Source organism: Scyliorhinus torazame, chromosome 15 (assembly GCF_047496885.1).
Source record: "Scyliorhinus torazame isolate Kashiwa2021f chromosome 15, sScyTor2.1, whole genome shotgun sequence".
Classification (NCBI taxonomy): domain Eukaryota; kingdom Metazoa; phylum Chordata; class Chondrichthyes; order Carcharhiniformes; family Scyliorhinidae; genus Scyliorhinus; species Scyliorhinus torazame.
The window spans coordinates 126,417,629-126,437,825 of NC_092721.1; the positions used below are offsets into that span (position 1 = coordinate 126,417,629).

A 20,197-nucleotide genomic window follows, 5' to 3' on the forward strand; every position below is an offset into this window, starting at 1 on the left:
TATTATTAGGATAGTATTAGATACTAAAGTACCTTTGTTAGCACTGTATAAAAGAGGACTGTTCATTTATTTTAGGTCACTGAAGTTAAAGATTATGAAAAGGAAGTAGAAATTGCTTTTGCTACACTTGATGTAGTTGATGGAAAAATTGATGAGGCAATTGCTGCTTTTGAATCTATCAATAATATTGTTGCACATTGGAATCTTGCTTTGGTAAGTGACTTCAGAACCTATTATATTTATGAATGTATGGCTGCAAATGCTGATGTAATTTGCATTTTACTGGTCTTGTCAGATATTTCACCGGAGATCTGAGGAATATGAAAATGGCGATGAGATGGCCTCTGATGAGCAAGAAGAATGTAAAAATTGTTTACTCAGCAGCAAAGAATACCTCCGAAAGGTCTTAAATGAAACTGAATCTAACATTGTGGCCATTGACAGTGTAAGTGTCCACGAATTAATAAATTGTGACGTTAAAGATTCCATTGTGAATGAATTTGAGGTTATTTTTTAAAATTACACTATGTTAAAAACTAATTCAATATTGTCTGACAGATAAATTACTGAAACCAAAGAGAAAATGCTGGAAAATCTCAGCAGGTCTGGCAGTATCTGTAGGGAGAGAAAAGAGCTAACGTTTCGAGTCCAGATGACTATTTGTCAAAGCTAAAAGACAGAGAAAGTGAGAAATATTAATACTGTGGAGTGAGAATGAAAGATGAGTCATAGCCACATAAACCTAGGGAACTGGGGTGATAATAGCCACAGAAACCAAGGGGGAAAGAGTGCTAATGACAGTCCCCAGAGAGAACAAAAGGTGTGAAAGGCCAAACCGCAAAGAAACTAAAATCAGAGGGTAAACTGTGACAGATGTAGATGTGGGGGGGGGGGGGGGGGGGGAGGAGAAGAGAGAGAGGAGCGGGGGGGGGGAAGGGGGAAGCAAAGGGGAAGGAAAGGTGGATAAGATGGGGTGGGGGGGGGTAAATATATATAAAGAAAGGCAAGAAAGAAAGAAATGGTAAAAGATAGTTAAAATGAAATGGGATGAAAACAAATGGGCCGTTTCCCTGGGTTTCTGTGGCTATGACTCATCTTTCATTCTCACTCCACAGCATAAATATTTTCCACTTTATCTTTTAGCTTTGACAAAGGGGCATCTGGACTCGAAACGTTAGCTTTTTTCTCTCCCTACAGAGACTGCCAGACCTGCTGAGATTTTCCAGCATTTTCTCTTTGGCTTCCAATTCCAGCATCCACAGTAATTTGCTTTTATCCAGATAAATTACTGAACCTTTTGGGTGAAATGATGACTAATTAGAATTCGGTTCTTAACTTTTAATAATTGTCATATTTCATGCAGGCTTAATAATAATTTTCAATTCAATGGATCCTAAAAGGCTCAAAAGGATTATCCAGTGAAAAGCTGAGCAGTACAGACCTGGGAAAGTTCTGGGCTCTGCACCTGATCTTTGTCGATTTAGACGATTTCCACTTTGGCACTCGAGAGGGTGTCCAAATTTGATCTCCGTGTCCATGGTTTAAGCAGGAAATTCTATCACAGTTCCTGTTTCCCATGTTCAGCATCAATTGCAAGTAGATATTGGATGAAAACACAATCTGGCAAGTGTGTGAAAGGTCTATCAAATAGCTTCTAGGCAGTGTCCTCCAGTCTTGTACATAGGAGTAGATCATTTAACCCCTCAAGCCTGTTCCATCATTCAGTGAGGTCATGGCCTGCACCATAACCTATTTACCTGCGGTTGCCCCATATTCCTTAACTTGATCAACAAAAATCTGTATCTATTGATCTCCTATTTAAAATTAACTGTTGATCTAGCATCAGTTTGCATGGACAGAAGAGTATTCCTAACTTCTGCCATCCTCTGTATCATAGAATCCTTTCAGTGCAGAAAGGGACCATTTGACCCATCGAGTCTGCACCGAACCTTCGAAAGAGCACTCTATCCATATCCAATCCCGTCCACCCTGTACTACTCTGTAACCCCATAACCTAACCTGCACATCCTGGACACTAACGGGCAATTTAGCATGGCCAATCCAACTAACCTGCACATCTTTGGACTGTGGGAGGAAACTGGAGCACCCGGATGAAACCCACACAGACACTTGGAAAATGTACAAACTCCACATGGCAGTGACCCAAGTCCGGAATTTAACCTGGATGTCTGATGTTGTAAAACAGCAGTGCTAACCACTGTGCTACCTGATTTTACTCCAGAAAGACCTGCTTCCAATTTTTTAAGGAAGTGCCTACCTGGTCCTAGACTCCCCAAACAGTGGTAAATAGTTTTGTACTTTATCTGTGGCCCTTAGTATCTTGACAACTTCCTTTTAAACTTCATTCCTGGAAATCCAACCCCAGTTTTGTAATCGCCTTACAATTTTACCCTTGAAATATAACTATCATTCTGGTGAATCTACGCTGCAGCCCTCCCAAATATATCCTTCCTACTGTCTGGTGCACAGAACTGTTGAGAGTACTCCAGGTGTGAGTGAACCATGGGTCTGTATAGCTGAAGCATGGCTTCTACCCACTACATTCTAGCCTTCCACACACAAGAACAAGGATTCCAGTTGTCTTTTTGATTATTTATGTCCATGAGATCTTAATCTATGTACCTGAAGCTAACGTTCCTTCTAAGCTGCGTAACCATACAGCAACCCAAAACCACCTGTGCCGACTCCGCACAATTTAGTCTCTTAACCTACTGTGCGTGCATGGCCATGCAAAAAAGGGGCCACATACTTGAGCAACGCATTCACACAATCCTAAGAAAAGCAGGTATGTTGCCTGCAGCCCCTTTAAGGCTCTGGACAATCGCTGTTTTTCACCATTTAGGAAGTACCCTGTTCCAGCTTTTTGGGTTCAGAGTGGATGACTTGGCATTTGCCACGTATTTGCCCATTTGCTTTACCTACTAATTTAGTAATTTTATGCTTCCATCTACATTGCTAATGCTTTCTATCGTGGTGTCATCAGCAAATGTGGATATGGCTTTCTGCCCCATCACTATGTAATTCCATGAATAAATACAGTGAATAGCTGATGCTCCAACATGGATCCTTGCACCATGCCATTAGTCACATCTTCCAATTAAAGTACTTGCCAAATTTACGCAGTCAACCAATTTCCTAACCAGTTCAATACAATAAGTTATTATTATTATTATTATTATTATTATTATTATTATTATTATTATTATTATACTTTGCTTTCAGTTTCATCAACTTCAACTTATACTCGGCAACTTGTCAAATGCCTTTTGGAAAGAACATGGCTAATAGCTATTTGGCTATTCGGCCAAGACAGATTATCTTTGGTAAATAAAGAGAAGAAAATGTATTTATGCTTGATGTTCAAAAATATTTGTGACATCAAGCTTAAACCAGAACTTCCTGTTCAGATGGCCACAATGGCGGGAAGACTCTTCCATATTCCACAGAACCAAAGAATTCCTACAGTGCAGAAGGAGGCCATTGCGGCCTATCGAGTCTACACCGACCCGACGAAATAGCACCCTACCTAGGCCCGCTTCCCTGCCCTATCCCTATAATCCCACCTAACCTGCACATCTTTGGACATTAAGGGGCAATTTAACATGGCCAATCCACCTAACCAGCACTTTGAACTGAGAGAAAATTGGAGCACCCGGAGGAAACTCATGCAAACCAAGGGGAAAAGTGCAAACTCCACACAGTCACCCAAGGCCAGAATTAACCCAGGTCTTTGGTGCTGTGAGGCAACAGTACTAACCTCTGTGCCACCCCTGTCAAAAAGATTAATTGGCCACTATCTCGGCTGCTGTTCATGGGATCACATTCAAGTTGTTTGCAGCATTCGCTGTATAAGTTGCTGTACTGCAAAAAAATATTCATTTGGCTTTCCTTGGTGCACTGAGAGGATCAGGCTAGACACAATATTTCCCCTCCTGAAACCTTGAGTTAGGAAATAATGCTCTTGTTTTTTCCTTGTGAATATTTGAGAAATTAGTCATTTGGAATATGAACTATTTTGATGCTCATTCTTCATTTATAGCCAGATTGCAGCTATTATGATATTGTCTCTTCTCCGCATACTGAATTCTTCTCCATTTGTTTCAACTAATTCTATAATGTGTTTTTTTTTAACAAGTTGCCTGTATCAATCGATACAGTGAAAGAAATGATGGAGTTGGTAAATCAACATCTTCAGGAATTTAATGGAGATGTGCTTGACCCCGGAGAAGAAATAAATGAATGTTCCCAGACAGCTGAAAATGACATTTCCTTGGAGTCATTGCAAGTTAAACACTCCACCCCATCTCCAACAAAGCTTACTCCATCACCAACCAAGAGTTACAAGGTAAATTTAGTATTGCAAATCGATTTGAGTTCTACAAATGACAGCATGGTGTAGCCCTCCATTTCATATTGTTAGTCGGGAAATAACTTTTGTATTGATGCTACCCACCCCCCTCTTTTATTTCCTTCTCTTACATGCCATGTACTTTGCTTTGTGCTCTCAAATCATGGTGTTTCATTTTCATAGAATCCCTATGGTGCAGAAGGAGGCCATTCGACATGTCGAGTCTGCACCGGCCTTCTGAAAGAGCACCCTCCCTAGACCCTATCCCCCGTAACCCCACCTAACCGTCGGACACTTGAGGGGCAATTTAGCATGGCCGATTCACCTAACACAGAACATACAGTGCAGCAGGACGCCATTTGGCCCATCGAGTCTGCACCGACCCACTCAAGCCTACACTTCCACCCTATCCCCATAACCCAACAACCCCATCTAAACTTTTTGGACACTAAGGGCAATTTAGCATGGCCAATCCACCTAACTTGCACGTCTTTGGACTGTGGGAGGAAACCGGAGCACCCGGAGGAAACCCACGCAGACATGGGGAGAACATGCAGACTCCGCACAGCCAGTGACCCAGCAGGGAATCAAACCTGCCACTCTGGTGCTGTGAAGCCACAGTGCTAACCACTGTGCCACCATGCCGCCCAATGAAGTGGAAGATGTTACTTTGAATACCATTTTAACTTTTAAATGCCATAATAAAAGTTCTAAGTGTATAAGCTGTACTATTCTGAATTTTTCCATGGGGAAAAAAGATTTTATAAATTGATGTAAAGCTTAATTCCTCTTTCTTCAGTGGTCTCCAAAAACTCCCCCTCGCTGGGCTGAGGATCAGAAACATTTGTTGCAGATGCTTTGCCAACAAGTCGAACAGCTGAAGGTATATAATCTTTGGAAATTTAGAAATTTTGTGAAGCTTGTGATGACAAACTTGTGAAATTATGCATATTTTCCCCCTTTTAACTTGTTTGGTTCTAGTGCTACTTATCTTTCAGCATAACTATTGGTGATTTTTAACCAGTTAAGGGCAGCACGGTGGTGCAGTGGGTTAGCCCTGCTGCCTCACGGCCCTGAGGTCCCAGGTTCGATCCCGGCTCTGGGTCACTGCCTGTGTGGAGTTTGTACATTCTCCCCGTGTTTGCGTGGGTTTCGCCCCCACAACCCAAAGATGTGCAGGGCAGGTGAATTGGCCACGCTAAATTGCCCCGTAATTGGTAAAAATGAATTGGGTATTCTAAATTTATTATAATAAAAAATATTTTTTTTAACCAGTTACTGTATGTCCTGGTCAATGCCTATGTTGTCTTACATTGATGAAATAAGATAATGTCTATTTTTTAAAAAAAGTCACATTATGATCAATTGAGATTTTTCCACAATGCTTCAGGGAGAAGTGCGTGAACTGAAGCTAAATGGTTCAAATGCAGCTGAATCGCCACATCCACGATGGCACTCGGACCGTTATGCTGCAGATGCCCATCCAGAAAGCTACAAGGGTACCCATAATTTTCAGGGGCCACCTTTAACAGGTAAATCCAATACTGTGGCTGTGACTTCCATATGCTGAGGGGAGAAACTATCAAACTTTTATTCCTTGTCGTGAATAAAGATGTACTATCAGTTACCATGCATCATAAAATAAACTTTTGTAATAACCTGCCAGGTGCAGCCATTATGTTTAACTGTATGCACGGGTGTTCAGCAGTAAGCAAATGTAATTTGTCCCTAAGAGACAGCCATTTTAAATTGGACTGTTCTAGTTAGTTTGGGTAGCTTGATGTTTTTAAAGGCTTTGAGCTAGTTCGAAATAAGGTGAATTGCTTCAGTTCACAATCTTTTTTCATGTGAGGGTTTAAAAAATTAATTCTGAAGTAGAAAGTGACTTAAACTCAAAATTTTAATTTCCCAAGAATGGTGAGCCAGCTTGCTTCTGTTCTAAAAATAAATAAATAAAAATACCTTCAGTAGAGCAGTTTTTGGCTCGGGCTGATAATTTCAAATAAAACTTATTCAAGTATTGTTTATAATTATTTAAAAGTAATTTTTTTGTTTGGTTCCTCAGATTAACACTGGTGTTTTCTGTTAATAGTCATTGAGACATTTATGTAAAAGACACAAACTAACAAATAAACTCTTAGTTTCTACCTCAGGACCTTCTGTGTTCTACAATCAATCACCAGCATATAATTCCCAGTATCATCTTGGAGCAGCAAACAATGTAACTCCAAACAAGGTACCTAACAATATGATGTACAGAATTTGGGATATGTGTGTGCATCGACCATCTAATATTTGACAGTTGTTTTCCTTAAAATAGCCTCCTGCATATGGAATTGGTCGGATTCCACCACAACAGTCAATGTATGGATATCAACAGCAAACTCCTACACCTCCTGTTCAGACCAACTCAGCTTGTATGTATTCACAGGATATGTATGGAACACCGTTGCATTTTGAATCTCCTGCAACTGGATTACTTTCACCATTTGGTGATGATTACTACAATCATGGTGTTCCACACACCAACACAAACCCACCATTGCCAGAGCCTGGTTACTTCACTAAACCATCAATGGGAAGGCAACTGACTAAGCCTATAGAAAGTAAGGGAATGGAATTTGGAAAATTCAACCAACAAATACAAAATGAAACCTCAAAGGCTTCTTCGGTTACTAGAATAATGCATTCCACACCAGCCACAACATTCAAATTTAACTCTAATTTCAAGAATAATGAGGGTGATTTTACATTTTCATCTCCACAGATGAAGGCTCAGACACCTTCTTCATCAGCCAGTGATAGTCTTCTGGGCATTTTAACTGCCGGTAAATGTATAAAAAGTGACCAAATTGTAGGACACATGTTTACGCAAGAAGCAGTACCTGATCGAGGAAGCTTCTTTTCCCTAAGAGGGCCGGACCCTTTTGATAATTCTTCAGCTCAAAAGCAAAATAAAAATTCATTCAACAATGTTTTGAGTAACCAGACATTTGGTTTCAAGGATGCTGGTAGGACAACTGGAGTCAGTGTAGAAGACAAAGTTGGTGAAAGTGATGGGGACAGTGTTCCTGATGAAGATGGTCCACATTTTGAACCAGTTATACCACTTCCTGACAAAGTAGATGTGAAAACTGGAGAAGAAGATGAAGAAGTACTGTTTTCCAACAGAGCTAAGCTCTTTCGTTTTGATACTGAGACCAAAGAATGGAAAGAACGAGGCATTGGACACGTGAAATTACTACAACACAGGGCATCTGGCAAAATCCGACTCCTAATGAGACGGGATCAGGTTCTTAAAATCTGTGCAAATCATTATATAACAGCAGATATGAAATTGACGCCAAATGCAGGATCTGATAAATCATGGGTCTGGTGTGCTTTAGATTATTCTGATGAAATGCCGAAACCCGAGCAACTTGCTGTTCGATTTAAAACTGCCGATGAGGCTGCACTGTTTAAAACTAAATTTGAAGAAGCGCAAACCTTGGTTAAAGGTCAAAAGTTAAAATCGAGCAGTCTCCCCGGTTCTGAAAAGAAAATTGGAATCAAATTCAAGTCTGAGGACATGCATTTGGGTGCCATTAAGTCTATAACTGAAGAGTCTAGATTTGGTGCTCAATTCATCAAGAAAGATGGCGAATGGGATTGTAGCTCGTGTTATGTACAAAATTTGGCAGCTGCTTCTGTGTGTGCAGCTTGCCAGAGTCCTAAAACCATTATTCTAAAACCGGGTTTACCTTCCATTTCACAAACCCCAGTGCAAAATGGAAATGACATTGGAGAAACTGAGAAGATTGCTACAGTTTTTACTAAAACAATAGGATTTGGTGACAAATTTTCTAAGGACGGCCAATGGGATTGCAGTGGGTGTTATCTCAGCAATGCAGCCATCTCATCACGTTGTGTAGCTTGCCAGGCACCAAATGTCAACAATAGGGATGGCATTTCTTCAGCCATTCAGGCACCTGCAACATTTGCATTTGGTACTAAGAAAGACATTTCAAAGCCGGCTGCTCCTGCTAGTTTTGGCCCACAATTTGGAAAAGCGGGTGGCCATTGGAACTGTAATGTATGTAGTGGCAGAAATGAAGCAACTGCACTAAAATGTGTGTCTTGCCAGGCACCAAGTCCTTCATATAAAGATTCTGGCGTATCGTACACTCAACCAGCAACTACCTTTAAGTTCGGTCTCGGCAGTGCGTCTATGAAAACACCAAAAGGATTTGATGCATTTAGCAAAAAGGAGGGACAGTGGGATTGTGACACTTGTTTGGTAAGAAATGATGGAAATATGGCAAAATGTTCAGCCTGTCAGACTCCCAAGCCTGATGGCAACATGCCAGTTACATCTATGGGCCAGTCTGCATCAGTATTGAAGTGTGGTGAGAGAACATCTGCACAGCCAACGTTTGAAGGATTGTTTGTCAAAAAGGAGGGACAGTGGGATTGTGACACTTGTTTGGTAAGAAATGATGGAAATATGGCAAAATGTTCAGCCTGTCAGACACCCAAGCCTGATGGCAACATGCCAGTTACATCTATGGGTCAATCTGCATCAGTATTAAAGCGTGGTGAGGGAACATCTGCACAGCCAACGTTTGAAGGATTGTATGCCAAAAAGGAGGGGCAATGGGATTGTGCCGCTTGTTATGTAAGAAATGAAGCAAATATGGTAAAATGTGTGGCCTGTCAGACACCTAACCCAAACAGTAAAGCGGGAGGTACTTCAACGGCTATTGCCCACTTTGGTCTTGCCAGCGTTTATACTAAATCTGATACACCTGAATCAGGGTTCAAACTTAACTTTCCTGCAAGTGGAGTTAAATTTGGCCACAGTAACAGCTCAACAACTTTCAAAGTTGAGGCATCGTCTTCAAGACCATTTTCTAGTACAACATTTGCATTTTCTTCATCTGGTTCAGGTGGTGGATTTAAATTTGGATTGCCTGATACGAGCAAGGACGTGAGTGATGAAGGTAACCAGCCACGACAGGAAGGATCGGCTGCACTCTTTTTAAAATCTTTTGCTGAACAGCAAAAAGAGAGAGAGAGGATGCATTTGAAACCTGGTGGAGACCTAAATCAAACAGTTGATACTTCAAGCCAAAGTGAAGATTTTTTTCTGGGTAAAGATGCCCATATCTCTTCCTTTGCTGATCTTGCAAACACTGTAGGTAAAGAATATCAGTTTGGTCAAAAAGATCCTAATTTCCGAGGTTTTGAAGGAGTGGGTCAGAGGGTGTTTTCAGCATGCAGTGCAACAGCAGCTTCTGCAGAAGATGAAGATGATGAATTGTACAAAACTGAAGATGGGGATAATATTCATTTTGATCCTGTTGTTCTTATGCCTGAAAAAGTAGATCTAATTACAGGTGAAGAAGATGAAACCGTACTTTACTCGCAGAGAGTTAAACTATTTAGATTTGATACAGAAACCAGCCAGTGGAAGGAACGTGGTGTTGGAAATCTCAAAGTTCTCCAAAACAAAGCTAATGGCCGGCTTCGGATACTAATGCGCCGAGAGCAAGTTTTCAAGGTGTGTGCAAATCACTGGATCACTACCACAATGAATCTCAAACCATTAATGGGTTCTGATAGGGCATGGATGTGGTTGGCCAGTGATTTTTCAGATGGTGAAGCCAAATCAGAGCAGCTGGCAGCAAAGTTTAAGACTCCTGAGCTTGCTGAAGATTTTAAAGAGAAATTTGAAGAATTTCAAAGGCTATTGCTGGATATTCCACTGCAGACACCTCATAAATTATTAGACAATGGTAAGACTGCTCGGCTAATACAAAAGGCTGAAGAGATGAAGAGTGGTTTAAAAGACCTGAAACATTTTTTGAAAGATGAGACAGGAAGGTTGAAAGATGAAAGAAATGCAATGATAAGCTCTGTTTCTGAAAGCAACAATACTTCTGGATTAGTAATTAAACCACATTCAGAAAGTACTGGTCCTACATTGGAGTGGGATAATTATGATCTGCGTGAAGAAGCCTTGGATACAAGTGTATCTAGCACTGCATATGGATCCCCTGACACTAGCAGTCCGGTGAGGAAAAATCTCTTCCGCTTTGGCGATTCAACGACTGGGTTTAACTTTAGTTTCCAGCCAAGCTTGAGTCCGTTAAAATCTCCCAAACTAAACCACAGTGGGTTGTCTGTGGGTACAGATGAAGATTCGGAGTGTGGACAAGAGGAGGAGAAGGATGTTCAGCATTTTGAGCCAGTCATTCCACTGCCTGATTTGATTGATGTATCAACAGGAGAAGAAAATGAGCAAGTTATCTTTTGCCATAGAGCCAAACTTTATCGATATGACAAAGAAGTATGTCAGTGGAAAGAAAGAGGAATAGGAGACCTGAAGATTTTACAAAATTATGATTCTAAAAAAGTTCGGATAGTTATGAGACGGGACCAGGTGTTAAAAATTTGTGCTAATCACTGGCTATCGCCAGAGGTAAGAATCGAGCCCATGAAAGGAACAGAAAAGGCCTTTATTTGGAGTGTTATGGATTTTGCAGATGATGAGGCAAAGATGGAACAGTTAGCTGTGCGATTCAAGCAACAAGAAGTTGCTAACTCTTTCAGAGACCTCTTTGAAGAGGCTAAGAAGGCGCAAGAACAGGGAACATTAGTCACTCCATTGTCGTCAAGGGGGAATACACCAAGAGAATCTCCATGTGGTAAGATTGCAATATCAATGCTGGAAGAAACTATTAAGGAGGCAACAGAGCAAACAAATACATGTGTTGCACTTCCAACCAATCCTGTCAAGTCAGCAAGTACTTGCTTGACAGAAGCACCATCATATGTCTCTGTGTCTCCTCCAAAATTTGTATTTGGATCTGATTCTGTGAAGTCCATCTTCAGCACTGAGAAAGAGAGGCCTTTCACTTTTGGTAGTTCAGCAACTGGATCCTTATTTGGTTTCAGTTTTAAAAGTGCAGATTCTATATTAAAGGACCAAGTACAAAATGGCTCCTCTGCCACGAAAAACCAGCTGCAGGAAGTAACGAGTGGTGGATTTGATTTTCGTAAAGCAGCTGCATCTCTATCAAAGTCTACAACTACAAGCTTGTTACCTTCAACCGCAACAGAATGTGTTGAAGCTGCTTTTCTAACGAAGGATAAATCCAGGCACACTGCATTTATTATGCCACAAGCTGGTAAGTTGCTGTAGTCTTCAAAAAATATTATGTTAGCATACTTGTTTGCTTTGGCCCAGTTTGACTGCAGACAGCCCATTGGTCCTTCTATCTTTGACAAAGCTGTGTCTGATCACTTTTTCACTTCTATTAGCATGCACACCGTTATACCAGTTATATATCCCCCGACAATCATCCTGTGCTCCTACCACTAATTATTATTTCCCATCTTGCCCCTGTCTTTTTCTGTTTCCTTTTCTCATTTCTACATCAAGTCTCTTCAATGCATCAGTGCTATCTACTGCTATCACTTCCCATGCCAATTAGTTTTCGTATTGAGTAAAGAAATTAATTCTAAATTCTTTCTGGCTTGCTGTGACTATCTTGTATATACCACCTTGTTCCATATTCCTCCACAAGTGGGAATAGTTTCTCAGCATCTACTGAACAGACACCTCCATAATTTGAAAAAAAACTCTTGTCAAGTCTCTTGATCTTTACCAGTAAAGAAGACCAGTTTTTCCTTCATCTCAATTCTGATAACATCCTTGTACATCTCGCGTTCTCGTGTTGTAATATCCTTTTTATATAGTGATCCCAATTGCACACAGTAATGCAAATGCAATCTAACCACATTTTAAATTTAATATATTATTACTTTCTATTGTTCTAGAAATTACCCCTAGTATTTTACAGGCTAAATTGCTTTACAGCTTGTGTTTATCAATTCTCAGGTCTCCCTCTTCTGATATCCTATTAAGTTTCTTGCCCTACAAGAAATGTGACCTCTCTATTTCTCCTACCCCATCATTTTGCCTCAAACTCTGAAATACCACCTCAAAACACTGCCTTGCTCTACTTTTATTCATTCAAATGCCTCAACTAAACCCTACAATGTTTTAGATATTTTCATCTCTGAATTAGTTTTACTGTGTTGTGATCTGATCGGGAAGTTGCAATTGAACAAGGAAATAAAATGAAGTAATAAATCAGTTATTACAGCAAGCTGTAAGGGCTTAATGTTAAATGATATAGTTTAGGGATTGCCTGAGAATACATACCAAACAGATATTATTTTACACATGCCTACAAAGATTAGATTATGTCACCTCCTACCTGCTCTTTGAATTTGCAAAGCTGGGGTGACCCTTCTAGGTGGGATGGGTTAAAACTTTCTGCCATATCTTATAAATTAACTTTACTCCTTTTCTTGTATCTTCCTATTGTATTTGACAGTGCAGTTTAGTGACCAGTTCACGTTTTCTAAGTGCATTTCTGTAATAAGTTGCTGAACTGCAGTGTTTCCCCCCCATTTTTCCTCCAATTAAGCTGAGCAATAATCTGTATATGTGCATGAATAGGGTAAATTGTGGATGAGTGGTACGATTGCAGATTGAGCAAATTTTGTTTTCAGTTTAATGCATAAATGGTTATTGCTATTTGTAGTGTTAACATGCGTACATAGTAACATACAAAAAACGAGCAGGAGTAAACCACTCGGCCCCCTTGCCTGTGCCGCCATTTAAGAAGATCATGGCTGACCTTACTGTGGTCTCAACTCTACCTTGCTGTTTACCCTCATCCCCTTTGTCATCCTTGCCAATCACCAATCTCATCTAACTCAGCTTTAAAAATAGTAAATGACCCAGCCCCCACTGCTCTCTGTTCTGCAGACTAACAACGACCCGGTGACAGGAAAAATATTAATTTGAAGGATTTCATAATTTGAAGAATTTGCTAACAATATTTTTATTTTTTTTAATTGTAATAGTAAGTTGCACGATAAATCACTGCTTTGACTTCATGATGTGACATGGCCCACTAGAAAAGGTTCTGTGGGTCCTATGTGTAAAAATGCTATTTGAATTAATCCAAGTAAATTGAGTGCCAAAATAAACCTAATGAAACAAATTTGATTTTTGAGAATTATGTTGGAAATTATTTCAAGTACATGGAAATGATCAGCATCCACTGTCAATTGTTTTGTTGTTTTATCCTCTATCTTGGTAACCCAAGATTTTAAATTTGCATTTATTATTGGGGGGGGGATGCAATTTCTTTATTAGAGATAGCATATATAAGTAATTAGACCAAGAGAAATGTGCAGTGTGCAAGTATGGTTGTAAATTAGTACCTTACATTTGAGAAGGGTCTATTTCTCTTGACCAACTTTTTTGCATCTAGTCATTGATACAGGAATTCTTATTTTTAGGATTTAATTTTAGCCTTTTCAAATCTAATCCGTCGGCTTTTTGGACCAGCACATCTGTCCCACAGTGTGACAATAAAGGTATTTCTGGTATCTTGAGCAGCAACCTTGCATCAAAATTGCAAAATGGTACTGCAATGGTGTGTTTATTTTTTTCAAATAGTACTGATCCAGCATAGTCTAACGCCTGCATGTAATAATTTTGGCCTTTCCTTGGGAAATACCTTAATGAGCATGTATTCTTTTTTAAAAAAAACTTTTGTTTATGGGGGAGGAAATGGTAATGCGAGGACAAATTTGCACTTTAGCGTTGAATGCGTTCAAATCCAATGTTTTCTTTCAAATGTCTTTCTGCAAAATCTGACTGACTGGCAATTTTGGGACACCCTTTTTCTTTACTCTTGGGACTACCCAGTTTTGTTCACCTGAGATTCTCATAACTTCTGTTGAATTGTTGCATGTTTTCTGTGAAGTAACATCTGACTAGCTAAGTTAACAATTTCAAAACTGGTTTTGTGGAAATACTTTAGAACTACTACTGACTGTGTGCATGTCCTTCTTGCTCTTTTTTTCTGTCTATCTGCCTCTTGAGCTCTGTGCTGTTGTTCACTTCTTTCTCAATGGTCCCTGTTGTTAACATTTTTCCCTCCATTCACCTTGCTTTGCCATGGTTTTAGAACTCTAGACTGGTCACTACCTGATTTCTTGCTACTTGATGGTTTTTCCCTAGATGGGCCTCCAGCTTCCCTTTGGTACACCCAATGCATTCTTTGCCTTGCTTATTTACTCACCCCACCAACCTCCTCTCCCCCAACTCCATAGTGCCCCAAAACAGCACCCCTTATTCCTATTTCCGTACAATTTTAGTCCATCTTTTAGGAGTAAATGTCTGACCCTCTGTCCACTCTGTTCTCTTTTTCCACCAGACTCTCAATTAGCCATTCTGCATCTGCCCTTTGGTGAAAGCGATTGCTACCCTGGATAAGTTGTAGCACCCTTCAGAGCCATGGTGGCTACCACCATGCTAATGTTGTACACTCAGCTAAACAATCCCCCATCTTCCCTGCTTTAGCAGATGCCAATATTACTCCGTGCTCACCTCATCTTGGCCCTCCCAGAATTCTGCAAAATAATATCTTGGGTGTTGCACTGCTTTCAATCATGCTAATGTACTGCTATAGAAAATCTGCTGCCAACTTGCTCACCAAATTCTCCTCCATCATATCTCTGCACCATAATTCCTCATCGTCAGTTATTTCAGTATTTACCTAAATTGCCCTTGGAAACGATCTCCTACCCATCAGTTTCTGCATTCTTGTCCTCACTCAACCTCAACCCACCTATTTCCCGCCACCAAGATCCACAGAAACCCTTTATCCTTAGCATCTTGTGAAACATGACTGAGATTTCTATTCCTGACAAGTCTTTATCATAGCATTATGACCATGCCCCGCTGCACATGTGTCATTCAGTACAATTGTGGCTGAACTTCTACAACAATTCCATGTTCCCACCATACCCTCATTTCCCTTGTTTCTCTCAGTGCCCAAAAATCTCAAAATTCAGCCTTCAATATTCACATCGAGTGGGCATCCACACTTAAACCACCGAGAAAAGAGGTTTCTCGGCTCAGTCATCAACTGGTCGACCATTATCCTGAGACTGCACTTAGTTCTAGACTCTCTCCAGTCAGGAATGACCTCTCAAAGCCTAACCTATCAAACCCTTTTGCAATAGTGAGTTCACCTCCTTTTGTGAGCTACGGGGAATATAGGTCCTTTCTACTCTCTTTCTCCTTGTAGACAATCCTCTCATCCCTGAAATCAATCTAGTGAATCTCCATTGCACTCATGCCAAGGCACTTATATATTTATCTAGGTAAGAAGTTTCAACTTCTGCGAATGTCTCAGTCCGAGCTAGAGTTGGAGATTTTAAGCAGTTCCACTATACTTAATCTATTGAGTTGCCCAGGCAATCTTAAGGGAAATTGAAATCTGTCTAACACCTGACACCCTCACTAGTCCTGGCTACCCACTTGACCTGACCCCTCTAGCCACCTTTTTTTCATTGGTTTACTAACATTCAAAAACTGGTGGTTCAAATTTAACAAACAGCAGCGAGTGCTGTAAAAAATGTTGGTGCCCTTTTTTTGTCAGTTAATCAATCCATGCTAATACATTATCCCAAATCCAATCATGTAATTATTAATACGATAGAAATAACATGAAAACAGCCCGTAGGATGAGAGGAAAAGCATGATAATCTTTATTCGTGTTACAAGTAGGCTTACATTAACAGTGCAATGAAGTTACTATGAAAAATCCCCTAGTTGCCACACCGGCGCCTATACGGGTAGACTGAGGGAGAATTCAGAATGTCCAATTCACCTAACAGTACATCTTTCGGGACTTGTGGGAGGAAACCGGGGCACCCGGAGGAAACCCACGCAGACATGGAGAGAACATGCAGACTTCACACAGACAGTGACCCAAGCCGGGAATCGAACCTGGGACCCTGGCGCTGTGAAGCAACAGTGCCAACTCCTGCTACTGTGACGCCCATAGAGAATTATAACATTTCGATTACATATCTCTGGTAAAGGAAGACAAAGCACCCAAAATCTGAGGCAAATGGGGAGGACGTTGGAAGGTGCCCAGAAACTTTTCACCATTTTAATTAAGATTGGAAAGGACTGGAATGGGCAATGTATTACACATTTGTAGGGAAATATCTGTCTTTTTTAAAGTTTAGACTACTCAATTATTTTTTTTTCACAATTGAGGGGCAATTTAGCGTGGCCAATCCACCTAACCTGCACATATTGGTTGTGGGGGTGAAATCCACGCAGACTGGGGAGAATGTGCAAAAAGTTTGCAATGACCCGGGTCCTCAGCGCTGTAGGCAGCAGTGCCCCCCAAATATCCGTCTTTAGGGATGCATAACTAGATAACTAGAAATAGATCATTGTTAGAGGTAACTAGGAGTAGTAGAAGGGAATACCATGTTTGGTCAACTGTGTGGAATTCTTTGAGGTGACAACACACGTTATAGACGAGGGAAATGCAATATATGTACTTGGGCATTAGGGTAAGTTTTCACAAAGTACCATAGGTGGACTACAAGATAATTAAACAGAAGTAGGGCATTCAGCACTTTGAATCTTCTCCATCATTGAATTAGATAAAGGTTAACAGACATCTCTATTTATCTGTCCTTGCTCCTTATTCCTTGATCCACTGAGAGAACAAAAACATATTGATTTCCATCTTAAAAGCTCCAATTATATTAGCATCCACAACTTTTGGGGCAGAAAATAAAAGTGCTTGCGTTTTATGTGAAACAGTACTTCCTGATTTCCTTCCTAAGTTTGAAATTCACGATGGTACCCCCTCATTTTTTGTTTCTATTCTGTTGAATTGTTTCACATTTTAAACATCTCAATCCAATCCCATCCAATTTATTATATTCCAGGGAATACAGCCAGGTTTATTTATGCAGTCTGTCCTTGTAATGTGATCCTTTAAACTGCAGGATTTTAAAAATAAAGTTTAGTTGATTGGGACAATACAGATTAGGTGTTGAGGGTTTAAGGAGTTCACTGTGGTTAGAAATGAGCAGTCGTATATGTAGTTCTTTAGAAAATGAAAGGAAGTTGCAGTGCAATATTGGGATGGGGGAGTAGGATTGGGCGAAAAGGAGTCGGATTGAATTGAGTATTGCATTTTGGTGAGAACAAAGCAGTAATTTTATTCTGAGCTGTTGTTCCACAGCACTGTTTCCAGTCTATGAAAAATGGCAGTTCAAAGGACAATAGGCTCTTTATATATTTAAAAAGACTATTGGAGTTTGAGGTTTCAAGATAATCTTGTGTAAAACTTTTTCGACTTCAGTTAGTGTACTGTTCAAGTATTTTGGCTCCTCACGATGGTAAACATACAGAATCTTTTTGAAGGGAATAGTAAAGATTCAGTAGAATGCTATGTGGTCTGAGGAAATAAAAATACGCAGAACGGCTTCAAAAATAAGGGTTTTTTCGTATGATCAAGTATAGCAAGGGCTGGTTTAGCACAGTGGGCTAAATAGCTGACTTTTAAAGCAGTCTAAGGCAGGCCAGCAGCGCGGGTTCAATTCCCGTACCAGCCTCCCCAAACAAGCTCCGGAATATGGCGACTAGGGTCTTTAGTAACTTCATTTGAAGTCTACTTGTGACAAGTAATTTTCATTTCATTTCATGATCGGGTGCTTAAATATTGAATGGGTGGGCTTGGGTAGATAGACTGCAGTACTTGAAGGGGGCTCAATAATAAGATATTATGCACAATAATAAATGGAAAAGATTTAGAAGGCAGAAAAAATATCTTTACTTGAGGTTGTGGAATTCACATCCAGGGTTAGTGATTCAGGCAGAAACTAATCAAAATTAAATTTTGTCAGTGTGTCTGTGCCTGTCCAGTCATGATTGAGGGAAATGTTAGTGAGTGATATAATTATTTTAATAACTCTGATGGGGAAAATTGAGTCATCGGAACAGATGTAATGGGCGCATAAACTGGGAAATAGTATTTAAAAGAAACCTAATCTAGCATGTTATATATTTCAGTGAGTTTATAGTAGATGTCTGTGAAAAGCCCATTGCTAAGAGGTGGTGGGTGAATTCCAGGAAGTAAGTAATAAATGGAAAATGCCGGGCAGCACGGTGGAACAGTGGTTAGCACTGCTGCCTCACGGTGCCGAAGTCCCAGGTTTGATCCCGGCTCTGGGTCACTGTCCGTGTGGAGTTTGCACATTCGCCCCGTGTTTGCGTGAGTTTCGTCCCCACAACCCAAAGATGTACAGATTAGGTGGATTGGCTGGCCACACTAAATTACCCCTTACTTGGAAAAAATTAATTTGGTACTCTAAATTTTTTTTTAAAAAGAAAAGAAAATGGAAGATGTAAAGGCGAAGAGTGGTGGGAACTGGAAGCAAACTTATCCTGAAAATTGAAGTGAAAGCTGGGACGAGCAAAAAGAGGTGACTCCCTCCAAATGGATACAATGCTTGATGGCATTCAGCTCAGTTCCCTTGATGACCATGTTTGGTGGCCTATAGTTTTCTTGGGCTGATGCAGATCTTGGTTTTCATTAAACTGATTTTTAGTCCAAAGTGTTATGCTCCTGTGGAGAAAGGTGTTGGTATATGTTTCAGACCTGATTGACCGTGGGCCAGCAAAACACGGTCAACAATGAAAAGCAGTTCATAGATGAGCTTTGTGTCTGAATGTGAACCTGAAGGTGCCCAAGGTTGAAAAGACTTCCCATCAGTCCAAAGCATATGTAAACTCGCTCATCAAGGTCGTTGCCTGCTGTGATGCCCCCATTGCCTGCTGCGGCACCCCTTTGCTGGTGAATAAGGGCAGGGCCAGCACACAATTCTTGACTCTGAAAAACTTGTCCACCAGTTACAAGGCATAGGTTCTCCAGTCAAACCATGTACCATCCTGATGTGGAAATATATCTTGCTCGGTCAAAATCTTGGAACTCCTTAACAGCAATATGGTTGTAACTACACCACATGGTCTGCAATGGGTCAAGAAGGCCAACTTAAGGGAAATTAGGGACCGGTAATAAATGCTGGCCTAGCCAATGACACCCACATCGTGAAAGAATACATTAAAAAAAGATCCTTTTATCTGGTGAAAGAGAGTAGAGTTGTGTTTAGGATAAGAACAAGTTCAGCTAGATAGTGAGGGGTACTTTTGGATGAGAATTGTGATGGAACTACAGCCCAAGGAAAAACCAGAGGGCCTGGCGAAGTCCAGTTGAGCAATGAAATGTAGAGGGATTGAATATCCAGGTGGAAAGGAAGTGATTAGAGCCTGGAATTATCAAAGCACCCGAGAGCATCAGAAGAGTTGCTGAAGAAAATAGGTAGATTGGACCGAGAAAGTGGGGCAGTGGGTGTGAGCTGAGGGGAAGGACTTATATCCGATCAGCGAGAACTCATTTTGAAACTGAAGCAATATGACAGTCCAGTTTTTGTATTTTTGGAAAAAAAAATGTAGCAATGGCCTGTGGGTTTGAAGGACCAAAGTTGGAGGAGATGGGAAAGATTGCTAAGTTTGAAAAATGATTTGTTCAGTGGTGGGGTCATGGTTTAGCAGTAGATTGTGGGAGAAGTAATATAGTTAGTGCTCACTCCTGTGTAGAAATGCTTCACCCTAGTTTAATATAGTTGCCTTGTGTCCTTTATTTGGCATGGGATTGGCATCTTGAATGTTATTCAGAAACTTGTAATGCCTGTTCAAATAGTTTGTGATGCGAGCATCAGTTTCCTGAATCATAGGCATCTAGCAATTCTAGGAATAAAACCTCTTTTTTTCTGATTATTTTGACAATTTTGGATTGTCTAAAGAAGCTGATATATAAATGTACTGAGTAAAGTTTTTATTAATAGATGCCAGGGGATTGTCATGTTTTAATCTGCTTGTGT

The 20,197-nt window shown here is 40.4% G+C and overlaps 1 protein-coding gene across 4 annotated transcripts in view; it reads left to right on the forward strand.

Annotated features, from left to right (window-relative positions):
* ranbp2 (RAN binding protein 2) overlaps window positions 1–20,197 on the forward strand; it is an 81,093-nt gene that overhangs the window by 40,774 nt on the left and 20,122 nt on the right. The window contains exons 14-21 of one of the 4 annotated variants that reach the window (XM_072476696.1): window positions 76–213; window positions 296–445; window positions 4,157–4,366; window positions 5,169–5,252; window positions 5,760–5,901; window positions 6,511–6,605; window positions 6,690–11,538; window positions 13,730–13,807. In XM_072476696.1, coding sequence (XP_072332797.1) covers window positions 76–213; window positions 296–445; window positions 4,157–4,366; window positions 5,169–5,252; window positions 5,760–5,901; window positions 6,511–6,605; window positions 6,690–11,538; window positions 13,730–13,807 — 5,746 coding nt within the window. The remainder of the gene's footprint in view (window positions 1–75; window positions 214–295; window positions 446–4,156; window positions 4,367–5,168; window positions 5,253–5,759; window positions 5,902–6,510; window positions 6,606–6,689; window positions 11,539–13,729; window positions 13,808–20,197) is intronic. The other 3 variants (XM_072476697.1, XM_072476700.1, XM_072476699.1) reach the window with 3 other exon arrangements.